General features: G+C 31.9%; 1 protein-coding gene across 1 annotated transcript in view; it reads right to left on the bottom strand.

Annotated features, from left to right (window-relative positions):
- The window catches only part of LOC140438557 (lysosomal acid glucosylceramidase-like), a 50,046-nt gene extending 23,976 nt beyond the window's left edge, over nucleotides 1-26,070 (bottom strand). The window contains exons 1-5 of the mRNA XM_072528221.1: nucleotides 25,957-26,070; nucleotides 20,293-20,626; nucleotides 7,947-8,097; nucleotides 5,377-5,661; nucleotides 3,857-3,970 (exon numbers count right to left, since the gene is read on the bottom strand). Of these exons, the coding sequence (XP_072384322.1) occupies nucleotides 3,857-3,970; nucleotides 5,377-5,661; nucleotides 7,947-8,097; nucleotides 20,293-20,626; nucleotides 25,957-26,065 (993 nt within the window). The 5' untranslated portion in view covers nucleotides 26,066-26,070. The remainder of the gene's footprint in view (nucleotides 1-3,856; nucleotides 3,971-5,376; nucleotides 5,662-7,946; nucleotides 8,098-20,292; nucleotides 20,627-25,956) is intronic.
- Between the last annotated feature and the right edge of the window lie 413 nt (nucleotides 26,071-26,483).

The following is a 26,483-nucleotide window of genomic DNA, read 5'->3' as shown; positions in this document are numbered from 1 at the left end:
TCAATATTTAGAAACAATATTCCGCCAGAAAAATGCTTAAAAATAACTCTGGTATAAGTATTTTACATTTTCCCATTAGTCCATTGAAAAGTAACATTGAGATTACATTTTTAAGAGAACGCAATTTATTTTTTTTTTTGTTGTGTGGGGCCGGTTAGTATAAGGTTATATTCAAGTTTGCCACCCCTGTCCCCGGCCGCCATTTTGGAAAACGGAGGCAAAGGGATTTCGCATTGTATCTCGTAAATAAGCAACCCAACAGAAAATTTTATAAAAAATTATTGCAAAAAATTAAATTTTTCTACAACCTTATCTATTACTTTTTATTTACTGTAAAATGGAAAATAAAAAATGTATTAACAAAAATTACTAAAAATGTTTAAAAAAAATATTTTTTGGCCTTATAACGTTTTTTCTCATCATTTTACAATAAAAAGACAATAAATCAATATTAGAGAGGGGTTTCAAGGAATGATTTTCACTATAAATGTGTTTAATTTCATTAATTTCATTTCATTAAGAATACGATAAAAACGAACCATTAGGCTTAGATTTTTACTGAATATTTTTTTTATTTAGGTATATAATTTATTATTTTGTTTCCATTCCTATGGTTCCTATTATCAGTTTATTATCGGTCTTTTTCCTGACCACCTATGAGGTACAGTCTGGAGGCGCGTTTTTCAAGCGATATCCCCATTAGGCCTAATTAACTGAAAATTTCCAGGCGAGATAAGGTTGAGCATAAGTACTCGTATATATTTAAAGAGTTGTTGTTCAGCTACTGTTTTTTTATTTTATTTGATGGTCAAGGTTGCGGTTCAGGATATAATTCAGTATCGAAGGTGAATGTTTGCGAAAGAACGGAAGTTAGAATTGGCGTCATTGTGTTATCTTCAAATTTTTCAAATAATTTTAATATTTCCATAATGTCACTGAACGTTTCACCAGAACAATTGAGGCATACTGCAGAGCATTTGAGGTCTACTTGTCGGCAACCACACATACTTTCACAGTTTCCCTTGTATCTGCAGAAAATTAATTTCAGAAGTTCGTGGGGTGGTGGAGTTTTGAAAGTTTGGATTGGTATTCAAATTTGGAATTGAATATGGATATATTAACAGTGTATGGAATTTACATTTTGGAATTATTGGTACTAATTCATAAAAATAAAAGAACTTTTTTATGTAACAGTGATATTCACTCACACAACACAAGAAATAAGAGACAGTTTGTAGTACCCTATCGACATTTAGAAATAAGTAGGAAGTCATCTACTGTCTGTGGTTTACTACTGTAGGTATAATCAACTTCCTCAAAAATTTAAAAACATTCATTCAACTACAGCTTTTAAAAACCAAGTCAAAGAGTACCTAGTGACCATGTGTCCTTATACATTAGGTGAAAATTACCAGAGTGTATCTGTGAATGCCCAAGCTGTAACATAACCAAATTTAATGTTATTTTAATTATATTATGATGTCTATATTGTACGTTTTATATGTATTTTAATGTTTTAAATATTTTTAATGTATTGTTTTCATTTTGTTGTAATAATTAATATTTATAATTTTAGTTTGACTTGCTGTAAACCTTGTTGTAAATTACAGTCAAATAAACTATCTATATATCTATCTATCTATCTATGGTAAATTTTCTGGTGATAAACTCTAACACTGTGGAAACGAGCTGCATCTTGTGTTGGAGGAATCGATGATAAGTTAAATGTTTTTTAGTCACTGTCTTGGCGAATCGTTTTGTATCTCACGCTGTTAGATAATCTTCTTTATTTACATATATAGAGACGAAAAAACGTACGCTTACGACAGTGGACAGAGATAGTTTGGCTTTCTCACTGAGAAATAATGCTGTTCCACTAGGTAACTCCGCCAGGATATTTCTCTAAAATTTTGATGAATTTAAGTTTGCCGATCTTGTACGCTACTAATGTTATGTCGCATCCTGAAAAAGCATGGAGAAACAGCAAATTCACTGCAATAACGTCGTGATATATTAAACTTGAAAGACAGTATAATTGGTGCGACTTACACACTTTTGAAAGTTTAAAAAAATTAGACACTTTAGACACACAACATTTTACTGCTGCCTTTTTAATACTGTGAGCAAGACAAGAATGTTCATGTCCTCTACTACGACACTCACAAACTTATGATGACTGTACACAAAGCGCAGAACATATGATGACTGTATCTGCATTACAGTCAGCCTGATTGACACTAAAACCCCTTTCTGATAGAGCAGTTTTGAGAAGGTCTATTAAGTTTGGTTTGTTCTTTTTATTACCAAGAAATTTATCTTGGAATATTATTGCTATGGTGCTCTTATTTAGCTGTATCTCTGTCCATTGGTGCTTTTTAGTGCCACGCAAGCGCACGAGGTGGGATAAGTTTTTTAGTGGGAAATTGGTCGATAATAAATTAATAATTTATTTAAAAGGATATGAATAAAAAAAAATAAAACTAAGTGTAATTGTTCGTTTTTATCGTATTCTTACGAGTAATCAAAAACCAAATCAAATTCGGAGCGCTGTAAAACCCAGAAAAATGATTGAAATGATACAAATTTGCAGTGAAATGATTCGTTGCAAAAACCTTTATAATATTGCTCTGACATCATTATATTGTAAAATAATAAAAAAAAATTAAGGCCGAAAAGAAAATTTGTTGAATAGTTTTTAGTTATTTTTGGTAATAACTTTTTTATTTTCCATTTTACCATAGAAAGTAATATAAAAAAATCTGTAAACAATTTAATTTTCTATAAATAATGTGTAACATAATTTCCAGTAGAGTTTCTAGTTTACGAGATACAGCGCGAAAACCCTTCGCACCACTTATTCCAAGCCTTAATTCTAGGAATATTGTCAACAGAAACTTCTTCTTCTTGTGTATTACTCTAGGATTGTTCAGTATTGGTGTTATGTTGTGTTGTGTTCAGAAACCTGGAAACGATTTATTAAACTTTGAAGAAAATTTGTGTAGTGGATAATTTTTTGTTGAATTTTATCCAACAGCGCGACTGATGGATGATTAAGTAAAAAACTCTTATTTAGGATTTGCTTTTTCAGTAAAATTGTTTTACTTTTCAATATAATTTAGGGATGTTCACCCTTAGTATTTAAAATCAAATAGCGATTTTACTTTGTTTATAAGTTCAAAAGGACGTTTAATATCTTACATATTTTGTTTATTACATTAGTTATCACCAAATATATCAAAATTAGTTGTTAAATACCTGTATTAAAGAGTGTGACGAAAAATGCTTCTTTTGCTAATCTCTCTGGTCTATGTACTCAATAGTAGTTTTTTCTTTTTTGTTTCCAATCGTTTTTGTTATTAGAATCGTACAATTCCTTATACCATTTTATTTGTCGGTTCGTTCCGTAGTGGTAGAGCACACCATAACCAATTACCAGGCAACACAACGTTACACAATAACCTCAAAAGTCTTCCATTGTGAATTTTTTCTAAGGTTCTGTGTAAATCGATGTGTTACGGGTACGTATAGTGCGCGCTGATTTATTTAAATACACAAACACATTAAATTGCTGATCGTCGGGGTGCGTTCTGTTGCCGGCCGGTTCGGTCAAGTGCGCGCGTCCCTTAATAGCTAACTAAAGTGTAACTAGAGATAAATATACAAGAAACGATTAACCACTTGTTTCTTTTATTGTTCAAATGGAATAATGTTAGAGATTATTGGCGACTATGTGCAATAGTGTATTTCTAACAAAAAATTAATAAACATAAGAAAACCGAAAGTGAACTGCATTAGCAAATACAAAGAAATAGAAATTACTCTAGAAAATAGGTATAATACAAAAACTTATACTTACATCTACTAACCATAAAGGTAGAAAAATACGTTGGTCATCTAATGTGATAACTTTTATATCAGAGAATTCAGATTTTCTAAGTGTTGGACCCAAGTTCTGCGAAATCCATCTTCCCTAAAATTAAAAGAAAATAATATTGTTTTTATCGTCACTATGTTACTGATATGAGTGTGGAGAAAATCATAGTATATGGATTGGCTCCTGGCGTTGTCTATCTTAACACAGAGCAAATTAAGAAGCTTGAACCAAAAACACTACAATGGCTCATCCAGATTATTAACAGCTATATTCATGTAACTATTCAGATACTTTAAGTCCGGAAGCCAACGTTTTTGCCTTGCTTAAACCTGACAAAGATCCCAACGACTCCAAAAGCTATCGGCCAATATCATTGCTCTGTTACTTATTCAAAATATCTGGGCATGGTCCTTAAGAAAATTGCATCCAGAATTAACTAAAAACTCATAAAAAACAAAGTGGCTTTAGAACGCGAAGATCATATATTAAATGATACCCAACATATCGAAAAAGGGTATGAAAGACACCAGATATCCGGGACGATATTTCTCGCAATTATGGAAAGCATTAGCACACACCAACAGACACGTCGTTGTATATCAATAAGAATCAAGAATTATCAGTAAATATTTAACACCCATACTCATACATAAGCTCTACGATGTCTATATGCCTGATATATGAAGACAAGTAGCTGGAGTTATGAAACTAAAGAAACAAACTCTGGATTCGTGACTCTAGAAAAAGCTTTTTGGCCATATATCATGCACTATACACCAGAAATATATATACATATATATTTATATATATTTATATATATATATATATATATATATATATATATATATATATATAAATGTATATATATATATACTATATATATAATATATATATATATATATATATATATATATATATATATATATATATATATATATATATATATATATAATACATCCTAATACATCTCGCCAAATGGAAAGAAGAGGTTCCTCACCATCTTAATCTCTTAATCTTTAACATGGGGAAATAGGAACTGTTACCTGCTGGCTCCGATACGCTGTGTGAATATGGGATGGTACAAGATTCAACACATCTACTAAGTTTTCCTCTGTTCGAGACTTGCCCTGATCACGATCTCCTACATGTAAGTTATGTGACCATTCAGACAGCCGTTCTCTGGATAGACAAAATTTAATTTTTTAAATTGGATAAGTAAAGTAAAATAAGTAAATGCATATCTTAAATATTTTAGAATGGCCCGTTTTACATGGATTTGTACAGAAAACAGATGGTCCCAAAAGGTATTAAAAAAAGCTTTTTGTCAGAAAAAGGGAACCCTTCTGGAAAACCCATAATAATATATGATATAAAATTCCGGAAAATTTGTACGACGAGGCAACAAAATCTCTGCAATAAATCCATTCTCCATAATTTTTACTACGAACTGTTACTGTATATTTTATGTTTTACTTATTACTTTTTCCCTCAATAGATCTTACCAACTGCACGGGGCCCATAGCTAATCCAGGTATATTGAACGTAATATAACCTATAGTCGGTTGATTACCAGTGGTGATTCCCCAAAAGGTAATATTATTCTTTTTGTATTCTTCCAGAAACTTTAAATGATAGTTGGCCCATGGTTGATACATTTCTGACTTTAAAGTTCCAAATAATGTGACATATTTCGGTATAATTTTCATCCATATTGGTGGCGACCAGGCTGAACCTATCAATCTAATGGGATGACCAGCAAGTTCATTTGCTTTTAGAATTAATGGTATCTAAAATAAAAATATTAATTTATTATATAAAAATGAATCCCTATTTTTATTTGTCACACTATAACTTAGAACAACTAAAATGATTTTATTCATCTTTTTAAATTTTTCTTATATTGTCCAGAAGATTTTTACGAAGAGAAGAATACACAGAAAATTGAAAAAATTTAGAAAACTTTACCATTTTTCAATTTCGCGCGATTAATAATTTCGCGTTTGACAGTAACCACGATTCAAATGTCGTACCGTCAATTGGAGTGACTTAATACGTAGAGTGACTTAATAAGATTTGCCATAGACCATCATTGTTAACAGTTCAGTTATCCTTGATCGTCGTTAACGACTATATGTGACCGATTTTTACTCTTTTTAGCGCCACAAAGCTAAAACTTGTGCTTCAGTAACAGCTAAAATCAAAACAAAACAACGTCGTATTTCTGGTGGTCCGTAAACTTTGTTCTGTTGCTACGTTTGTATAAGTGTCAAAGTAAAAAAATTAAAGGTATACATTCTGCAAATATTTTACAGTTTTATTAAATGTTTTACAAATATAGAATGTTCGTAAATACGGTTGTGGATTCGTCGGTATGTCTGTCCTATGTATGTTCATGAGCAACTCGAACAAGGTATCTTCTAGGCACCTTTTACGGATCTGACGAGATTGGACAGCGTGGAGTTAGTAGTGAAGATGATTTTGATGTTTAGAGGGCTAAGAGTTATACTGATCTTGTAAGGGACACCTTTGATGAACGATAGAAAAATTTTGGGTTGATTAGGCGGCAAGGATTTTTTGGATGGAATAGGGTTTATATGTTTTTGAATGCTTCTATTGATTTGGGTTTTGTGGTAGCCGTTTTGTAAGAGTGTTTGCCTTATTGAACTGATTTCGGATGATCTGTAATTGTCGTCGCTAAGTCTTATGGAACGGGAAACAACAGTGTTGATAACTGAATTAAGTTACGCGGGGTGATGATGTGACTGGGCATCGAGATAATGTTTTGTATGGTTGGGTTTCCGGTACACGGAATAGGAAAAATTGTGAGTTCGGTGTTTCTAAATAAGAACATCAAGGAATGGCAAAAACGCTTCAGACTCAACTTTCATCGTTAATTGAATACTGGCATGTATTGTATTTAGGCGAGAGAAGGAGTTATCTAATGTGTCTACTATGTTGCCACCGTAACCAGTAGGTGTGTTTGAGATTTGATGACGACAGGTCTGTTGTTTCGAAATGTTCCGTGCAGATGTCAGCTCTCTCCCGTAATAACTAAACTTAGACAATAATGCAAAGCCTTTCACTATATGGCTTATAGACATGGATGAAAAATGAAAGAATAACACAGAGTAAATGCAATGCAAATAATGCTTTGGGGAAGACGCTGTAGATTAACAGTAATGGACAGTGATTAACTAGAGAAGTAATTAATGTAAAGAAGATACCTAATGACAAAATAGAACAGCAAAAATTACTCTGGTATGGACATATGCGAAGAATAGACGAGATAAGAATACCGCTGAGAATTTGGACATGAAAACCTGTTCCAGAAATGAACATATTGTTTTAAAATATAAAATAAAAATGTAATTCTTTAGACTTTTCTTAGTGTAGAATAACTAGTAGTCACTTCATCAAATTTGTTCGCGACACCCGACTCATTGGCGCCTCACCCTCTTAAATATTTTTTTACACCTAAATAAAATAGGAGTAATCTTCACGCATCAAGTAGTGTTTTATCAGTTCAGTTCATTCTCACACTTCGCCCTGGAGGCATTGAATTTTTAAACACTCTCAATTCACGTATTAAATATTTCTCTCTGCCGAAATCGGGCATTTTTCTCATACATACGGTTTTCTCTTTTACGTGTTATAAAGAAAGAATTTTTTGATATTGTATAGTCAGCTACGGCCGTGTTGGGCCTCTCTTAATCTAAAAAGATTTAATTATAAATCGATAAACTTAAATGTGATTTTATTTCTCTGGAGCTATACTTGCTCATATTAAGAATCCTTATCCTTCAACGGTCACTGAAGAACCAAACCTATGGAGCTACATCCATTCACAAGTCCTTTAAAGTAAGGCTTGAAATCAAAAGATTTCCAACCCTTGAATGTAGGAAGCCAGTTACAAGGCTCCCTCAAAAACCCAATAGAAGGCAAAAAACGTCCTAGATTATTAAAAGCAACAATGGAAGAAAGAGACATAACTGAAGAAAATATACATGGCAAGACAAACAGAATATGTTAGGTAAAGCTACGTATAAGTAACTAAGATTAAAAACATAATTACCTTATATTGGAAATCTTCAGGAGCTAACTTAAAATTTTTTAATGAAGGATCCTCGGATTCTGCATACGAGTAATCACGTAATCCGAAATCAGATAAACCTATTGGTACTCTTGCTAATGTATATTCTATGCCATCCTCTCCAAAATATGACCTAAAAATATAAAGAAAAGTATGTATTATGGGCTATTTACTAAATAATTAAATTCTTTTCAAATTCTGGTATTAAGTAAAGAGAGAATAAGTTGATGTTTATTATAAATGATGAGAGCTGTGTCATCGAGTAAGGAAGATAATAAATTAATACCGCTCAGTGACAATAAAGTGAGAATTCAGTTAATGATTTTCAACCTTTCAACAAGGAAATAAAAAAAGTAATGACAGTACATGTAATAAAATGAATGTGAAATATGAAAATATTAACTGTAAAATCAATAAGGTAATCACGGTGAATAAATTTATGTAATAACCACACCACACAAAGTCAAAAAACATTTAGTTGAAAAAAAGTTGTGTTTCAATTTTATATTTAACAAATTTCATGAGCAATAAACTTCAAATACTTAAATCCCTATACACACAAAGAGAGCATGTTTTATCTGGTTTGATCAATCTTGTAGCAATCCCATCTTATTAAGTTTTTGATTGAAAATTGTGCAATTAAGACTCAAGTTCTAGACTTATTGCAAATTCAAAAATGAAAAAAAGGCAAAAAATTCAAAAAGTGGTAGTTCTTTTCTTCAAGCTATCAAGAAATATATCGCTGCAAATTACAAAGTAGATGCGGAAAAAGTTGCTCCGTTCATAAAATATTTAAAAGTTGCAGTTGCAACTGGACCGTTAGTGTTATCAAAGGAAAAATAAGCATCAAGATCTTCAAGTTAGATCCTAACTCACCGCCGCCAAACGTTCTGCTACCAGCTAAAAGGTAAAATATGTAAAGAAAGTGACTAAGGCTAAAGAAGCACCATCAAAGACAGAGAAAAGCCGGCCAAGACGAAGAAAGTTGAAAAAACGTTAGCTCCTAAAACTGTGTCATCTTCACCCTCAGTTACGACTTCCGCAAAGGCCAAAGTAAAAACACCAACCAAAGCGGAAAAATCAAATAAAAGCAGTCCTATGAAAAAACCAAAGGCATCTAACCCAAAAACCGCCAAGGCTACCGCAAGTTCACCAAAAGGCTAGAAAAGCTGCTGCTCCTAAGAAAAAGTAGTTGGACTAATTAATATCTTCGAATTGTTAAAACAAATGTAAGTTTTTATAAAAGTATTCTATTATTTAATTAAAATAATATATAATATAAAATACCATAAATTGTGATTGTGTGATATTGAGTAAAATAAATTTAATTGAACATCATGTTCTTCTTTCTTTTTAGTACGTAGTCTTTAAAATGAATTCCTATAAAAATTTAACTGGGTGTTAAAAAATTAAACAAAAAGCAAATCAAGATAAAGTGGCAAAACAAATAAAAAGAACGTTGGAAAATTGGAAAAACTGGAGATGGAGAACAATTACAACAATCGTCATCATTTTCACAAATTTCACCTTCATCATTTGTGTCCGAAACTATTCTGCAAAAAGACTAGCAGGAAAAACCAAGCAATTCCGATTGTGAAACTGAAATAAAAGAAGGAAATATAAATTTAAAATCATCTCAAAGTAATGATGAAACGAAGAGTTTTGTAAACGACATTGCATTGTGGCCAGATACGGCCATGTGAGAGTATTATATAAAAAATACATTAAAATCAATAAATGAATCTTTAGTTACATCTATTCGATGTAACAAATCGTTCTTCTATTCAAAACAAATAACAAGAAAATTAACTATTGCCTCCTTCTTCCGAACAATGAATAGCGAAGAAAAAGTTAAATGAGATTGTTTGGATTATATTGAAATCAACAACTTACTGTACTATTAGGTCTGTAAATTATTTTCCAAGCAAACGTTAATGACAAAACGGACGAATGATTTGAAAAATGTACACAAAAAATTGTCAAAACATGTAAACTTCACTGACTGTGATTAACATTAAATTAAAAACAATTTTCATGATAGTGATGTTAGTGACTCTTTAATGGAGGAATAAAAATGTTATGAACAAGATTTAAACCTAAAAAAACTGAAAAATGAAATATTACAATTTAAGACTAAGTAGAGAGAGATTTTAATACGAAAATAATATTTCGCCTGTATCCATGTGGTCATTTATTAAGAAAAATAATATTATTGCTACATTCCCAAATTTAAACACAATACTGAGAATTTATTTAACCATTCCAATTTTCGCTTGGAATCCGATAATTAAATAGAACTACATAGGTAGGTACTATATGCTTTGAAACCTAACTACCAAAAGCAAAATAGGGTTTGTCGGTCTGATGTAAATAAAACTATTTAGATTTTGCTTAAACGTTTCGGCAAATTTGCCATTTTCAATAAGCACTTTATTAAACTTTAAACATTACATTTTACAATTAAATTTCATGTTTACACTTTTTTAAAAAGTTTAACATGGATTATAAATTGGTATCTGACATTGACAGATGACATCTGGCAGATATCTTAAAATAGGAGTGGTTCAGGGTCGTATCTTAAATATCTACTATATTACATTTAAAAAACAACTTAATTTATCAAATTATGATACATATTGGAAAGATCTTTGATGTCAGTCTTATTATTGATGGAATTTGGATCTTTTTTTTATGTGAATCATCTCCAATATGGATCTTGTGTTGTAATTTTGTTCTTTTTCCAAAATCTGTACTAGGTTGGATGGCTATTTTCTAGAGAATGTTTTCTAGAGAATGTTTGAGAACAATTCTTCTATGTAGGTATTGGTGTGTTTGTCCAATATATGTTGAATTGCAGTCTTTACAATTTATTTTATAAATAACGTTTGACTGATGGTCTTTATTAACTTTAGGTTTAAATTTTGTTTCAAAACAAAGTGAATATTTCAATACTTACAACTATAAGAGTAAAAATTTAAATTTTGTTAACATATCTAGGTAAATGACATTTTTGTTTGATTTTAATTGATTTAAGAGTTATGGTAACCGCAATATATATATATATATATATATATATATATATATATATATATATATATATATATATATATATATATATATATATATATATATATATATATATAATAATAGTCTCCCGTTTTATACCGCTGTCGCGGCTTTGGGAGTATAGCAGGGTAGTCTGCTATATCTAGGGCCTACGGTATACAAGGAAGGTAACATGGCCAGTGCTATGCTTTAACCGTCTATTATTACCCCTGGTTTTACCCAAGGTACTCATTTTTATTCAGGCTGAGTCGACCTGGGGCCTATAGACATTTTTAAAATGTCTAGATGTTCTTGCCGGCGGTGGGATTCGAACCCCGGACCACCGGCTTGCGAGGCAAGCATCCTACCGCTTGCGCTACGCAGGCCCTATATATATATATATATATATATATATATATATATATATATATATATATATATATATATATATATATATATATATATATATATATATATATATATATATATATATATATATATATATATATATATATATCAGACTGGTTTTTTCCATATAATCTTTTTTTTACTAAGTTCGTGGAATATTAAATATGATGATCAAGAGTAATTTAAAAAGAACTGTTAAGTCACTAAAGTTTTAACCGCAGCCAAAAAAAATATCGTCAATGTTCACAAAATTTTCCGCTGTCCAAAATAACAAAAAGTACAAAATTGGTTAGTATTTAACGGAGATATGATAATTTTTTTTCAATTTAATTTGAGCTTTCATAGCTCAAATTAAACCATTTTTTACGAAGCCTTATAATATATTACTCATTTTACCATACAATTTTGATTTGAATCAATAAAAATAATAAAAAAATACCGTTTTCCACTTAAAAAATGTCATAAAAAAATTATAACCAAGAAATTGGAGTTGCAAACACTTGACGGTTACTGCAGACGTTGCCCTTAATAACTTCTTCTTCTTGACTGGCTTTACAACTCGGGGTGAGTTTTCGCCGCATCGACTATTGCCCTCCATCTTCTACAATTTTGCGCTTCCATTTCCCATTGTTGTAACCCAATCCTAGATAAATCCTAGATAGCTTCTTCATCATCTTCCCATTTTTCTAGGACGACCTACTGATCTTCTACGGCCTGGTCTCTCAAAAAGCATTGCCTTTAGCACTCTGTCTTCCTCGGATATTACCGCACGACCTACCCATCCTATCCGCTTGGCTTTAATATATCTGACGATGTTTTCAGTGCCATAGAGAGTCGCCAATTCAGCATTGCGACGTCCTTCATAACGCTGTGCTGGTTTCAAAAATTCACTAATTAATGCTTAAATCATTCATTTTTGTCTCTACAGCTTGGACTATATTAGTTAGTCCTGAGTGTTTTCTAAGCTCATTACAGTATAATCCTGTTAAGATATTCTTAGCATTTCATCGCATTAACCATTTTCTTCTGCACAAATAACGAACTTGGAGTAAACAACACATTTTTTGACAACAAAGACCAACACAAAATACATTAAATAATACCAGTGGACATCTGCCAGAAATAATCGACGTAAGATGCCTCAACTCAACCGATGTAGGTAGCGACCATAACCTAGTATTATGTAAAATAATAATCATGATGAAATACTTTACTAGTAAGAGATCGGCGCCAACACAAACAAAAATCAGAGTCGAAGGACTAAATACGGAATTCACGGAATATTTAAACAGAAAAAGAATATCATCAAGATTGTTGGGAAAGAAATATTAGAAAACGATAACATCGAGGAGAGCTGGAAAGAGCTTAAATATAATATTATTAACAGAATCACTTGGAGAGAGAAAAGTAACAAACACTAACATATAAAAAAATAGCCCAATTATTTAGAGAGGAAGCGAAGACAAAATGTAAAGAAAAGAAGAAGCCTTTTTACAATACAGAACACAACAAACACAATATGCATCTTCTTCTTCTTCTTAGTCGTAAACCTGATGCAGGTATCGTGATATCATGAAGCTATTAGCTAAATTTTCCAATGTTCCTCCACGTTTTTCTATCTTCTGCCATTCTAGCACATTCTGACAATGGAGCGCCAATGGTAGCAACAATATGGTCCGTGTATCGTGTGGGCGATCTACCTCTATTTCTTTTGCCTTCTACTTTTCCCTGGATGGTAAGTTTTTCAAGACCATTTCTTCGAAGCACATGTCCAAAATAGCTTATTATTTGTTCTGATATTTGTGTTCTTAGTCTTTTCTTTACGTTTAGCTGGTCCAGTATGGATTCATTTGTTCTTCTTGCCACCCATGGTATTCTCAGCATTCGTCTTCAGCAGTACATCTCAAATACATCTATGTTCTTTTTGTCTTTCTCCACCCAGTAAGGGTCCAGCATTCCGATGCATAAGTCAAAACTGGAAAAACTAGACTTCTTACTAGTCTCATTTTTGTATCGGTAGTTATTTAATGGCTTTTTCAAATTTTTGTTAATTTTGCCATAGCGCTTTTTGCGACTGCTGACCGCCGCTTTATTTCTTCAGTACAGCCTCCTTTGTTGGTTATTAATGAGCCCAGATACACAAATTTATCTACAACAGCAATATTGTTTATCATGACCAGATGATTTTGATTGTTGTTAGCTCTATCAATTATCATGATTCATGACAATAGCCATACAACCACTATAAACGAAATTCAGAAATGAAACGAATACATTAATTAGACAAATAAAAACGGAACACTGGCAGAGCTTGTCAAAACAAATCGAACACGACTTCTACGTAACATCACAGGACATAGGATCATAGGACAAAGAAAAGAGATAAGCGAACTACTAAAAACGAATTCCATTCAGAAGGAAGAATGGACAGACTACTTCCGATTCCTATTTCCTAAAGGTGCTAAAGTAAGAAATTATAATACCAGCAGAAGAACAACAAGGTTTTAGGTTGGGAAGATCATGCACGGACGGTATATTTATAATAAGGCAAGTACAAGAAAAATCATTTAAATGCAACAAACCGGCATATCTATACTTCGTAAACCTTAAAAAGGCATTTGACAGGGTCAAATTAAACGACGTTATCCACTTATTGTACGCAAGAGAGATACCATTGGGACTCTATTAATGCTGGAGATGGGATAAGATATGAAAATCCCATGAGTCCTCAATTGTTTAACTTGATTATGGATGCAATAATAAAAAAAGAAAGAACTAAAAAATGATTCCAAATGGGAGAAAACCAAATTAAAACAATCTGCTAGACAGACGACGAATAAATACTCTCTCTAAGTAAAAATAATTTACAACGTATGCTGCACCAATTCAATATAACAGCCAGAAAATTTAACATGTTAATTACAAAATGCATGGTTATAACAGTAAATTTACTAAGATGCAAATTGGTCCTGGAAGCTCAGATAATAGAACAAGTGATGGAGTTTAAATATTTGGCCATTACATTATATAGCTACGGAAAGCTCGAAACAGAAGTGGAAGATCAAGTGAATAGAGCAAATAGAGCCGCAGGTAGCCTGAATGAAACAATATGGAGAAATAAAAATATCCAAAAAGAAATCATCAGACCAATAATGACATACGCGGCAGAAACACTACCTGACACAGACAGGGCAAAAAGGATGTTAGGAACAGCAAAGATTAAAAATTGATGGTAAAACAGAATGGAACAGAGCTAGAAGTACAGATATACAACATAGATGCACGGTGTAGAATTTCAAGGACTGAGTAAGACGATCATATAAGCCGAATAACAATAAATAGAGTAGTAAAGACGGCAAGAGAGGGTTCCCCAACAGGAAGACGATCAGTAGGAAGACCGCGAAAACGATGGAACGATAACTTACTTCAGGTAGATTGAAAACAGATAATCATGTCTACATAAAAAGAAGAAGAAGAACCATTTCATTCCAATTAATTTTGTCATAATCTTGTTAATAATCAAAAAATTGCATATTATGCACAACTTTGTATACCTTTTTATGTAGGTATTATTTCGTCTTTGTAGCAAACCCATTACTTCTAAATATATACAATTTTTAACTAATTTGTGTTTGTTATGTTTAAGTGTCTTAGCTTTGTATCGAAAAGATCAATATTTTATATTGTCGTTGTAGTTTATATTCTGATTATGCCTCACAATATGTTCTGTAATTATCACCTTTACTTAAACACCCTCGAGTTTATTGTTATAGTAAGATGCAACATTATGTTTTAAACGAGTCTTATTATAGAAAGTAGTGATATAACCACAAAAAATGTGTTATTACAATATGTAATAATAAATAAATAAAAATAAATCATGAATATCGTAATAACGGAATAAACGACATAGCTACTTGGATAAAGGTCATCTTTAAAACAATTCGAAAATAAAAACAGTAAAAAGTCCTTTAAAATAATAACAATTCCAATATAGTTTTATATCGGGCTACGTATTAAGAAATGTAGACTATTTTGATCACTCTCTATATCTAGTTATTTTCTATATTTTATGTCTGTGTTATTACAAAATAGGTTACAAAAATAAGCAAGTAAACAATGTATACCTTCAGTTGACAATATTTCGCGATTTTTTTATATATTTTCTGTTCTTCTTAACGTGGCTTATCAAGTTTCCTTGACGTTGGCGATTAACAAGACGAGACTATATCATGAGCTATTCTGAACGTTGTTCGATTTTCCGTATCCCAGTCTGACATTTTTTAACCAGGAATATTGTTTTCTACCAATTCTTTTGCGTCCTTTGATTTTACCCACAATAATTAGTAGAAGAATATTAAATGTTTTTCTCGCATTATATCAAATATTTGGTATTTTCCTGCATTTGAAGCTATCAATCAACTGACCAGTAGCTTCTGCTCTGTTGAGAACTGCGTCATTTGTCTGCCTAACAGTTCACGATATTTTTTGTGTGCGTCTATATAGCTACAACAGTTCAAAAGTTCTAAACGGTTAATAATAAGAGAGGCTGGTCTAAAACGGCATACTTGGATACAACGGCGCATTACCGGTTTTGAGTGAACGCGCAAATCTGGAGTTGCATTCTATCTCAGAACCGTAATGGTAGAACCAAAGAATATAGAAGCGTCTATATTCTTTAGTAGAACTGTTGACAATTGAAACTGCGTGTCTCAGTGGTTATAGATTGTGCTATAACAGTGTGTTTATAATTAGTTGAGTAATTAGTTTGCCTTCACTTTTTGATTACGAGCTAATTGTTTGGTGGATGTAAGTTTTGTTGAAATTTTCAACGTATTTGTCACAACAACACATGCTCTAGTATAAGTTGTGTTTTAACAGAGATCTGTATCATTTGTTGGTTAGTTAAAAAGTGGGGTTATGTGAAAACGATCTATTCCGGATAAAATGGCATATGTTGACGTGGGCAAAATGGCATATATACAAAATAAATGTATGCCAGTTTAGGCTAATTTATGGATTGAGTAATATGTATAAATAAATCAGAAACTATGATTATATTTTTATAAATCAAGCTATGTTGTAACACTGAACAATGTCCGATTGATCAGTCCTTTCGTCCTTCGAATTCTATATCTCTTCCTGGGCGTTTAAACGTTTACTAGTGGCCGGTGGTCTGTCAGAATAATAAATTCCTTCTGTAGTAGAGAATGCCTCCATTTGGAGATACTTCATTGCCAATAATGTATTTTCTATTGTATTATAATTTAATTCTGCTTTGTTGAGTGTTCTACTAGCGTATGCTACGGGTTTGTTATTACTATTTGAAAGTGTTGCTCCCAATGCTAATCTTGAAGCATCTATCCTTGGAATAAATTTGTTTTCTGCTGATAAATCCAGGAATTCTATCCCTGGGGGGGTTTGTTAAAGATGTCTTGAGCTTCTCAAATGTTTCTTTTCTTCTTCTCTTTCAGTTGTCTGAAATATTTTATATGCTTCCTATAATAATTTGCAAATTTTGATCAGATAAAAGGCATATATCGAGCACAGTTTAATTTAATCTTGCCCAAGTACTTTCGATCCCTAGATCATCTTCAGGGGCATTTCGTCATGGCATTTCAGCGGCAAATGCCCCTGAAGATGATCTAGGGATCGAAAGTACTTGGGCAAGATTAAATTAAACTGTGCTCGATATATGCCTTTTATCTGATTAAAGTTCATTTATTCGAGCATTCAACCTTATATTTTTTTAATTTGCAAATGTTACAAATATCTTTGCTTCTTTCGTTTTATGTGGTATAGGATGTTGTTCCACTGCTATCATTTTTTCTGGATCCGGTACTATCCCTTAATTCGATACCCTGTGTCCTAAGTATAAGAGTTCCTTTTTTACAAACTTACATTTATTCGGGTTTAATTTTAAATTGAACTTCCTCGGTCTTTCTAGTGCCTTTACTGGGTCGTGCTGTTGTAAATTGTTGCCAAATACTATCAGGTAGTCAAGGTATATGAGCATGTTTTCGAAGTTTAAGCCTGGCATTGCCATTGTCATTGCTCTTGAGAAACATCCCGGGCTTGTCTTTAATCCCATGGGAAGTCGTGTCATTTGATATTGGCCTATATTTGTTGAAAATGCCTGTATGGTCTTAAGTCTGAATCTAGTTTTATTTCTTAATCTAAATGCAAAAATATGTCGCTCCAGATAAAGCGTCTAGGATTTCTTCTATGCATGGTATGGAAATCTATCATCTATCTATGGAGTTAAAGAATTAAGTTTTAATTTTGCAATGTATCCTTGTATTAAATCTTTATAAACTTATTATATCTATATAATATAAAAGAGGCAGCTAAAGAAGTACTAAGCATAGAAGGTAGAGAAAGAAGAACAAGAACGAATGACTGGTTTGACGAAGAATGTCAGATCATAACAGACAAAAAAACAGAGCATATTTACTGATGCAACAGGGGCACAGAACCCGACAACCAGAGAAAGAATATAAACGACTACGCAAAGAAGAAAAGAAAACTCACCGAAGAAAAAAGAGAGAATATATGAACAAAGAACTTCAAGAACTACAAGAACTAAGTAACTCAACAGAGACAAGAAAATTTTATCAGAGACTAAACAAAAGCAGAAAAGACTTTAAACCGAGAACAACGATGTGTAGAGATAAGGAAGGTAATATATTGACAGAACAGCAAGAGATACTAAGTAGATGGACAGAACATTTTACGAAAAAGTTTGAAGGAGATCGGAGAGAGACGAAGCCTGACATACCATTAGACAAAGCAGACAACAGAGAAAAGATTCCACCAACAATAGCCGAGATTAGAGCAGCAGTAGACAAATTAAAGAACAATAAAGCACCGGGATCGGATCAAATAGCGTCGGAATTTCTGAAGGAAGGAGGAGACGCACTACAAAAAACAATACATGAATTGATAACAAAGCTATGGTCGAATAAACAGCAACCAATGGAGTGGAATAGCGGTATTATTGTACCATTACATAAAAAAGGAAATCAGTTAGAATGTGGAAATTACCGTGGAATCACGCTGCTGAATGCAGCATACAAAATAATTTCCAATGTCATTTATGAAAGACTTAGACCACACGCTGAAAAAATAGTTGGCAAATACCAAAGTGGCTTCTGTAGACAGAAGTCAACAATAGACCAGATATTTGTTCTGCGACAGATCTTCAAAAAAACAAGTAAATATAACATCGACACACATCATCTTTTCATAGACTTTGAAAGCGCATATGACAATATAAACCGAGAATTCTTAATAAAAGAACTAATAGAACTGATAAAATAATCTCTAAAAGTAGAAAGTAGAATCCGGATACAAAATAAATTAACGGAAACAATAGATGTGAAAAAGGGACTACGCCAGGGAGACGCTCTGTCATGCATCTTGTTTAACATCGTACTCGAGAAAATACTGCGGGACACAACAGTCAATACACGAGGAACAATCATTAATAAAAGCGTGCAAATACTAGCATTTGCAGATGATGTTGACATAATCGCAAGATCAAGAAGAGAAATGATAGAGGCATACAACCAAATAGAACGAGCTGCACAAAATAGTGGTCTTAAAATCAATCAGACCAAAACAAAATATATGCAGGTCAGTACAAAACCAGAAATAAGGTAGCCACAAAATATAACAATAGGAGAATACAACATAGAGGGGGTAAAAAACTTTATATACTTGAGATCCCTAGTCACGTCTGATAATAACGTTACGGAGGAAGTGAAGAGGCGAATATTTATTGCAAATAAATGTTACCATGGCTTAATTAGGCAACTAAGATCAGATAACATCGCAAGAAAAACAAAATGCCAAATATATAAAACCCTAATAAGACCGGTACTCATATATGGCTCAGAAACTTGGACACTCACTAAAAGAGAGGAAACGTTGTTAGCCACCTTCGAAAGAAAAATCTTGCGACACATATATAAGGGCACAAAAGAAAACGGAATATGGCGAAGAAGATACAACTCTGAACTATACAAAATATACCAGGATCCGGATATTATAACATTCATTAAAATAGGACGACTGCGTTATATAGGACAGAATGGAAGAAGGCGAAATACTAAACAAAATATACAAACAGATGCCAGCAGGAAAAAGAAAAAGAGGAAGACCGAAACTGAGATATTTACAACAAATAGAAAATGATATAACAACCTTAAAAATAAAAAACACGAAACAGATCAGAATGGAGAAGAATCCTGGAACAGGCCAAGACCCAAAAAGGGTTGTCGAGCCAGTGATGATGATGAAACTTATTATAAGTATTAACTTTTTTTTTGAGTGGTCGGAACTTTTATTCTTTTTAGATTTAGTTTAAATCGAATATATTTTAATGGATGTAATACTGTCTAAACATTTCATTACTAACAACGTAGTCAATTTGATTTCTAATTATCTTTTCCTCTTGATCAGCTAGAGATTCCGAGGTATACCTATAGTCGTTTTTTAGACCAAAATGTTCACTATCTTCTTACAAGAACTTATAATTTTATGTATCTCAAGACGGAGGTAAGCTGTAATTGTTGCGGGATTATTTATTTAGATTTTTATGTTTTACATTCAGCCAATAATTATTTTTATTAAATTCGTATCTAAACTTTTATCTTTTTTTTTAATATTTCAAAGACAAATTTTACACTAAAATTAAAATTGGTTCTTTACTAACTAATCCCTCATTATAATGATAAGTTGGTTATAAAAATCCAATTAGGATTAATCGAAAAACGTTTTCGTGCTTTTTAAATATTTTTTATATGTATATTAGAATTATATTATGGAATATCACTTTAAAGTCATGGATGAATAGTTATGTAACTTGGCTTACCTCATTAAATTTTCTTTCGCCCCTTCGTTTAGAGAATTGATATTTATCCCTGTAGAATCGGTAAAGGCACCTCCAAAACCATGTATCTCTTGATATTCTTTGGTATAAACATAAAATTTTTTGGTTTTAGATGTTGTTTGTTCTGGCAAAAAACTACCTTCACTTTTTTCGAACCTTAGACCTGCTTTGTTTGAGGTGTATATCAAGTAACGTGCCTTATCAACAGGTTGAATTTTTGGTAAAAATTCGCAGTAGGTAGCATTGCACACACAAACTGTACCACCATTGCCGTAATCTCTGCTGATGCATTGTTGGGTTGTGACGGAAAAAAGTCCTGAAAATTAAAGTACGTAGCTATACTATAAAGAGAATATTCCCTAATCACTGACTAACAAAACTACGGGAATCGTTTCAAATACCAGAAGATCCAAATAATAGCTCTAGCACAAAACCGAAGAGAATGTATGATAAGAAGCATGATTAGAAGCAGAAGTGAATCATTATTATTAAATAAGAAGTTGGGATTTTTAAACCTTATTGTCACCTTATTGACTAGGGTGAATCTGTTTTGAGGTGGATGTAAGAGGTGACATTCCGATTTTTTCAAAAATTTTTGTGATAATTTCAGTAATAATAATTGACTAATTCTACTTTTCAAATTGGTTGTGAACATTAATTAAAAAATTAGAATATTTAAAAATTACAGGAAAAATCGATTTTTTTCTACTTTGCTTGCTTATAACTTTAAAACGATTCATTATGGAGCAAAAGCGTAAAAAAAGCGGCAATTAAATTTTCTATAAGATATGGCCAATTAAAAATATTTTAATTTATCACCCTTGCTGCAAAATAGCAATAAATATAAAAAAGAGGAGGAAACAAGCCTTTTCTTGTTCAATGTTTTTCAACCACTTTGATTGTACTTAGGACCTTCATAATTCGTCTATAAAATCTTTATAATATAATAAAACAGCTCATCAAATTTCATTAAAATCAATTTAATACTTAGCAAGACGCTTCTTTTAAAAAAAAGTTAATTACGAGTAGTATTTCTTGAGATACAGCCGATCAAAGTTGACCGCCATTGGCGACGAAGTTATAAACAATAGGATGATAATCTTTAAACCATCACCTTTTTCTTTTAAAGCTCTTTTTCTATAAAAATATTTTAATATCTTTTCTTATAAATTTATAAATTTTTACGATTGCAGGTCACGGAAAATACATTCACGAAGAGAAGATTGGGTGACTTTTCAATAAGTTCCTGAATGCGACCGAAAATGTTTTTCATTATATTAATAACACATTAGGGGCCGATTGTTCGAACGCTAATCAAAACTTAATTGTAATCAAATATTTAATTAAAATCGAATACGTCACATTTTGAGGTTATGTTGACTGATTTATTTTATTTAATTTTATTATGTTACGCTTTAATTTAAAATAAACCATAATTAAACTCTTTCTAATGTTAATTTCATGTTTTTATTTACAAATCAATAACAACAATATTAAGCAATTTTTAATAATTTTGGCAGCTGCTGTGACGTATTTGATTGCAATTAAATATTTGATTACAATCAAGTTTTGATTAGCGTTCGAACAATCGGCCCTAGATGTTCGTTTGTAATACTTCATCTAACGTTTTTTATTGATTTTTAATTAAGTGTTCTTATTGTATGCCATACGATAAATAAATAAATAACAGCAATTGAAAAAACAGTGCTGTCAAATACTACTATGACTAAAACTCGCGAATCAGGTAACAAAAGAAAAAGGGAGGTTGCAGAAATTTCACAATATTCTGCAAACAGAAAAAAATCTATAAAAATAATCGATCGTAAGTACGAAGAAAAAACCGGAAAAAGGAGGCATAAATGATATTTTCAAAAACAATGAATGGAACTGTGGAAACCTCATATACTAAATGAATGGAAACAACACAATTTGAAGCCAATCAATTTGTTTAAATTATTTTAAAAAAATCATGGACTATCTTTGTAAAGAAACGGTAAAGTATGCTTCACAAAATATACTTTCTCTTTGTCCGTTAATGATTTATATAAATACTTTGGTATCCTTATTCTCTCTGGATACCACCCATTGCCTTCTAGGAGAATGTATTAAAAATGTCGAGGGGACTCTCACTCATATCTAGTTAGTACTACTATAAGTCAAAACAGATTTGAACAGATTCAAAGATTATTACACTTTAACAATAATACGTTGTACCAACAAACCAATAAAGCGTTTAAAGCTCAACCCCTAATTGACCATCTAAATGAATGTTTCCATCATTACCTCCAGCCAGTGAACGAAAGTTTCTCAGGACAGAATGGACATCATTCAATGAAGCAGTTTATTCGAGGAAAACTCATTCGTTACGGATATAAATTCTGGTGCGTTGCGACCAATAATAGTTACCTTGCAAAATTTCATCCCTATATAAGATAACTTATAGGGTAATCCATTAGAAAGTTCCGTAACCGGAAAATACCGGAAAAGCTGTGTACAGGGTTTTTACCACAAGAATCTGTTATCTATATAGATAATTTCTTTTACATCTTTGAATTTACTGACAAGGTTGAGAGATCAAAAGATACACTCTTTCGGCACAATTAGAAAAGACAAGATTGAAGAAGACCTAATCAAAGAAATAAAAAAACAAATTCGTGGAACTTCTCACGCTCTACATAGCGAAGACCATCAGCTCACTCTTGTCCTCTGGAATGACAATAATGAAGTTACTATAGCAACTAATATTTTAACTTCAGAAATATTTACTATGGGAAACTGTGACAGATGGTCCAGAAAAGACAGAAAAATTATAGCGGTCCCTCAACCAAACGTTGCGCAAATGTATAACAAGGAAATGGGTGGTGTAGACTTATTCGATAAGCTAAAAGGTTTATATAGGATTTGAATTCGATCTAACAAATGGCATTGGGCGATATTTATATTTTACTTGAATGGGGCAATAGTCAACATGTGGCTTCTTTACCGCAACATTGAGGCAATTGAGGCTGACGAAATTTCTTGGTGGACAAAATTGAAAAACAACGAAGGTGCGGCAAATATGGCAAGTGTATTATAGTGTAATATCGATGCAATAAATTTAATGTAGGACTTCATTCCGAGTAATGTTTTGTCAAATATCACACATTATACAAATTTTAAAATAAATAATGTTTTATGAAATATTGTGTCCTTCATTACCCAGCTTATGATATATCATACGTCTAAAAGAGACAGTTATAAAGAAAAAAAACGTAAATTTTGCACATTTCTATTAAAAACGACCTCTATTTCATTCTGAAGTTTTGATTTCGTTGTGATAAAAATTTAATTTTGGGCATTATTGGGTTTTGAAGTGATAAATTTTAAGATCTCATAAGAATTCAACGAATGGCAAAAATCGCGCAACGTTTATTTATTTAACACTTTTATAGAAACTGACCTTAATTGCATAAAAAAGTTGCACGACGTACAAATTCTAGGTAAATATATTTTTTTCGTTTTTCTTTCCTACGAGGGGGTGGTTTTAGGGGAAAGCCGAGGGGTAGGAGTAGTAAACTTTTTTGCCTATTTTTTGTGGTTCAAAAATTTACATTCTCAGTAAAGTTTAGCGTGTTGGTATTATTAATAGAGCTTCAGTGGCATTTTCGTCTTTGACGATTGGCGTATAAATAAATTAATTTATTTATAACAAGAAAAAGACATCTTTAGGATTTAGCAATACATTTTTTAGGTGTATGTATTGGAGTTACATCGGAATAAAAAAGAATGAAAAAAAAACGCTTTATTGGAAGCCGAAAAAAAAAATACATTTTTTGTACGTATACCGATTTTGAACTTTGAAATTCAATTTTTTCAACTTAATTTTTTTGGTATTTGTTACGTGCGATACCGATGGTTATTATTAGTTTATATATGTTATAAATATCTTAAAGATAACAATGTTTATCCAGAAAGAACTCCGAAAAAAAAAACGAAAGGTTTAAAGGTTCTTATTGTTTCTACTTTCGTTGCAAATGCGGTCAACTTTGACAGGTTGTATCTAAGGAACCACTACCTACTTGTAATTCTAATTTTTCTGTAAAAGAAGCACCTTACCAAGTTTTTTTTCAATGCTGTTTTTTAAATTTAATTTGAGCTAATAATTACCGATATATTCTATTTGTTTGTAAGCCAAAAAATTGTTTATGATTTTAAAACATTCCTTAAGGCCGGTTTTCACGCTACGTCTTATTGTACGTTTTGTTGGATAAGACAAATCCTATACAATAAAACGTGGCATGTAAACATCAAAACGTACGTCTTGTCGAATCGAAATGAAATCCAAGGTCAGATCGTAGAAATGATAGGAGAAGCATAGTTTTGCGAGAACTGATATTCTAAAACGTTACGTGAAAATACATGTTCAGACAAGTCGTCCGATCTTGACTTATTTGACGACTAGTTCCACTGCAGTTCGTTTCATTTTTCCCAAAAAAAGCCTAATAGTGTCAGATTTGCAGCAATGCACCCACGATTTTTTGGGGAATTTATTGAATTGTTTAAAGGTTTTTAAGTAGTTATGTTTTAAAACCAAGTAGATTGCATTACAGGTTTCAGGAATTATTTGGCTTAACGCTGGTTTGGATATTATGATTGTGAACTCCAAGTCCTTGACGCTGCGTCCTGTTGTAAGATATCTGAGAGTTGCTGTGAATCTTTCATGGGGTGTAATGGCTTTTCTCATGAGGTGTCTTATTTCAATATGTATGGTGTTACCAACTCTAGCAATTGACAATAGGCTGAGGTGTCCATTCGCAAGTAATTGCGCCAGTCATCTGGTTCGCCTCTTTTAGTAACAAAACGTGGGAATACTGGCTTCTTTTTAGAAGCCCACTCTCTTGACCATCTTGTCTTTTCCCTCTTCATTCCCTTTTTCCTGAGTCGTAGTATCTTTATAGTTGAAAAAATAAAAGAAAGCAGCCGTGTTTCCTTCATAATAAAAAAAAACACTAAACAAACTTCACACAACTCAAGACTCTGAATTAAAAATGAGGTAGAAAACGGAAGGAAAAACGTAGTGTGTATACACTGGACAAAACGTACATTTTGTCGTACGTTTTATATGACCCACAAAACGTACAATAAGACTTAGTTTGAAAACGGGCCTTTAGATAAGTTAAATGTGTTTTTATAATTAAAAAAATTGTCAAACCTCTATATGGTCTAGTTTTTGTTGTACAAGATTATTAAAAATTTCAATTTTTAAAAAAAAATTTAGATTGCAAAATATTATTTAAATAAAAACTTGATGAACTGTTTTATTATATTATAAATATTTTATAGCCGAATTATGAAGGTCATAAGCGAAATTTAATTATATGGTTGAAAAATATTTAATAAGAAAAGGCTTTTTTCCCTCTCTTTTCTTGTATTATATACTGAAGTAATTACACAACTTTTTTGCAAAAATCCGAGTGCTACCTTAGGTCGTTTTTTCACAGATCCGCCCTTGTCCATTAATATATTTCATTGATTGGTTTTACAGTGATCAATGCTTCTTGACAAAGACGATACCTATACTTGTGGCATTTATGTTATAAATGAATAAAATGAAAATGGAATAAATTATTCTTAATTTTAAGAGATAGATCTTTTTTAAAGATTTACCTGTTTGAACAAACAAAATGCACTGAAAATAAAATACTGTTTTCAACATATTAGTTACTTGCCATAGACACAAAATAAAACATATGTTGTGGTCTTTTGTACAATACATATATACTTAATATTCATATGGTTAAATATTAATGTAATATTAAAACCAAAGGCGTGACAAAAAAAAAGAATTCGTATTCGAAAGGACGATTAATCGTAAATCGTCATTTCTGCATACACGAAAATAAATAGTTTTGGAAAAACAGGCTGACATATGGTTTAAAGGTCTGTGAGTGGAAAAGAAACGTCATACAAATAATAATTCGTAAATAACGTCACAAATAAAATGCGATAGAAGGGAGATGAGTACAGAGAAGTCTTAAGAAAAGAATTTGTAGAATATTATCAACAAGAATACTCCGACATGAACACAATTAATAAAGATATGCAACGAAAGCTCTTGAAAGCAGGACTGACTGTTGCAAAGAAAACAAGAAAACGAAAAATATCGAAGATAGAATAAGTACCTAATGGAACAA

This window comes from Diabrotica undecimpunctata, chromosome 1 (genome assembly GCF_040954645.1).
Source record: "Diabrotica undecimpunctata isolate CICGRU chromosome 1, icDiaUnde3, whole genome shotgun sequence".
Lineage (NCBI taxonomy): Eukaryota > Metazoa > Arthropoda > Insecta > Coleoptera > Chrysomelidae > Diabrotica > Diabrotica undecimpunctata.
This window is presented reverse-complemented; position numbering and strand designations above follow the sequence as displayed.